Genomic DNA, 1,224 nt, shown 5'->3' with positions numbered 1-1,224 from the left:
AATTCATTTTTATTTTTAGTACGTTTAAATGAATAGCTTACCCAACAATGAACATTCTCCAAACTCCAAACCTGCAAGACCTTCGTTCATCTTCAGAACACAAATTAAGATATTTTCGTTGAAATCCGAGAGCCGTCTAACCCTCCATAGACCGCAATGCAACTACCGCATTCAATGCCCTGAGAGGTAGTAAGGACATTGTTAAAATAAGTCATGTAACATCAGTGGTTCAACCTTAATTTTATGAAGCTATGAGATTACTTTTTGTGCGCAAAGAAAACAACAAATAACGACTTTAATCAACAATTTCTTCTCTTCCATGTCAGTCTTCGATGCACGTTCACGAAGAGTACAAAGAGTACCGTGACAGAATTTGCATTTTTGGGTGAACTACCCCATTCATTAATTTCAGTATTCATTATTAAACTTATCTTAGTCTGGTTAGTTGGAGTTAGAGAAACATGTCTAATTTTTGTTTAGTATCATTTTTTTCTTCAAATCTTTACATGTTTTTTTTTTCAGCCTTATTCAAATGATTTGTTTTAAAGAATAGTTTTAGTTAACAGTAACAACAGTGAACCAGGAAAAGATAGGAACCAAAATGATCAGAATTTTATTTTTAACTGAAAATTGGGAAGAAATATCGGAAGACAATGAATTTACATGAATTTCTGTACAAAAGAAAATTTACAGTGTTATTTAAATGAATAGTACCAAACAGGTGTCCAGCATGCATTGAAGGGAGCTCTTTCATTGCTGTTTTAAAATCACCCCAGGTTGCACCTCTTGAAGTTGGTTCAAAAAATGTCCAGAATATAACCATTTTGTGTTTATCCCTGCAGGAGCCACGGCAGTAAGAGTTCAGGTCACCGGCACGCTAACAGCAAGGACTGCTCTTCTCTACCACGCCATGAGGACCTCCACCGGAGCACCGACAGCTTCCTGAATGGCAGCAACATGCCGACCTCATCCACCCTGAGTCCCACGCTACACCCCAAGAGCTACCAGGCCCAGACCCTGAGCCGCTCGGCCTCTAGCAGCAAAGACCTGGCCAACAACAACCTTCCCCACCTCCTCAGCCCCAAAGACGCAAAGGGAAAAACCGAGTTTGATTTCAACCTGGGGCCTAAAGCTGGAGGTGCCACTGTGGGAGGAGACACCTCTACCGGCAAGTACCTTAAGTCGTCCAAACAAGGCCGCCACTCGTCCTTCCTGGAAGGGAAG

The 1,224-nt window shown here is 41.2% G+C and overlaps 1 protein-coding gene across 1 annotated transcript in view; it reads left to right on the top strand.

Moving 5' to 3' along the window:
• Positions 1 to 1,224, top strand: part of LOC107576008 (cyclin-dependent kinase-like 5) — a 56,286-nt gene that overhangs the window by 1,736 nt on the left and 53,326 nt on the right. The window contains exon 4 of the mRNA XM_016262296.1: positions 843 to 1,195. Coding sequence (XP_016117782.1) covers positions 843 to 1,195 — 353 coding nt within the window. The remainder of the gene's footprint in view (positions 1 to 842; positions 1,196 to 1,224) is intronic.

Source organism: Sinocyclocheilus grahami, unplaced genomic scaffold (genome assembly GCF_001515645.1).
Source record: "Sinocyclocheilus grahami isolate Dianchi unplaced genomic scaffold, SAMN03320097.WGS_v1.1 scaffold3109.1, whole genome shotgun sequence".
Classification (NCBI taxonomy): domain Eukaryota; kingdom Metazoa; phylum Chordata; class Actinopteri; order Cypriniformes; family Cyprinidae; genus Sinocyclocheilus; species Sinocyclocheilus grahami.
This window is presented reverse-complemented; position numbering and strand designations above follow the sequence as displayed.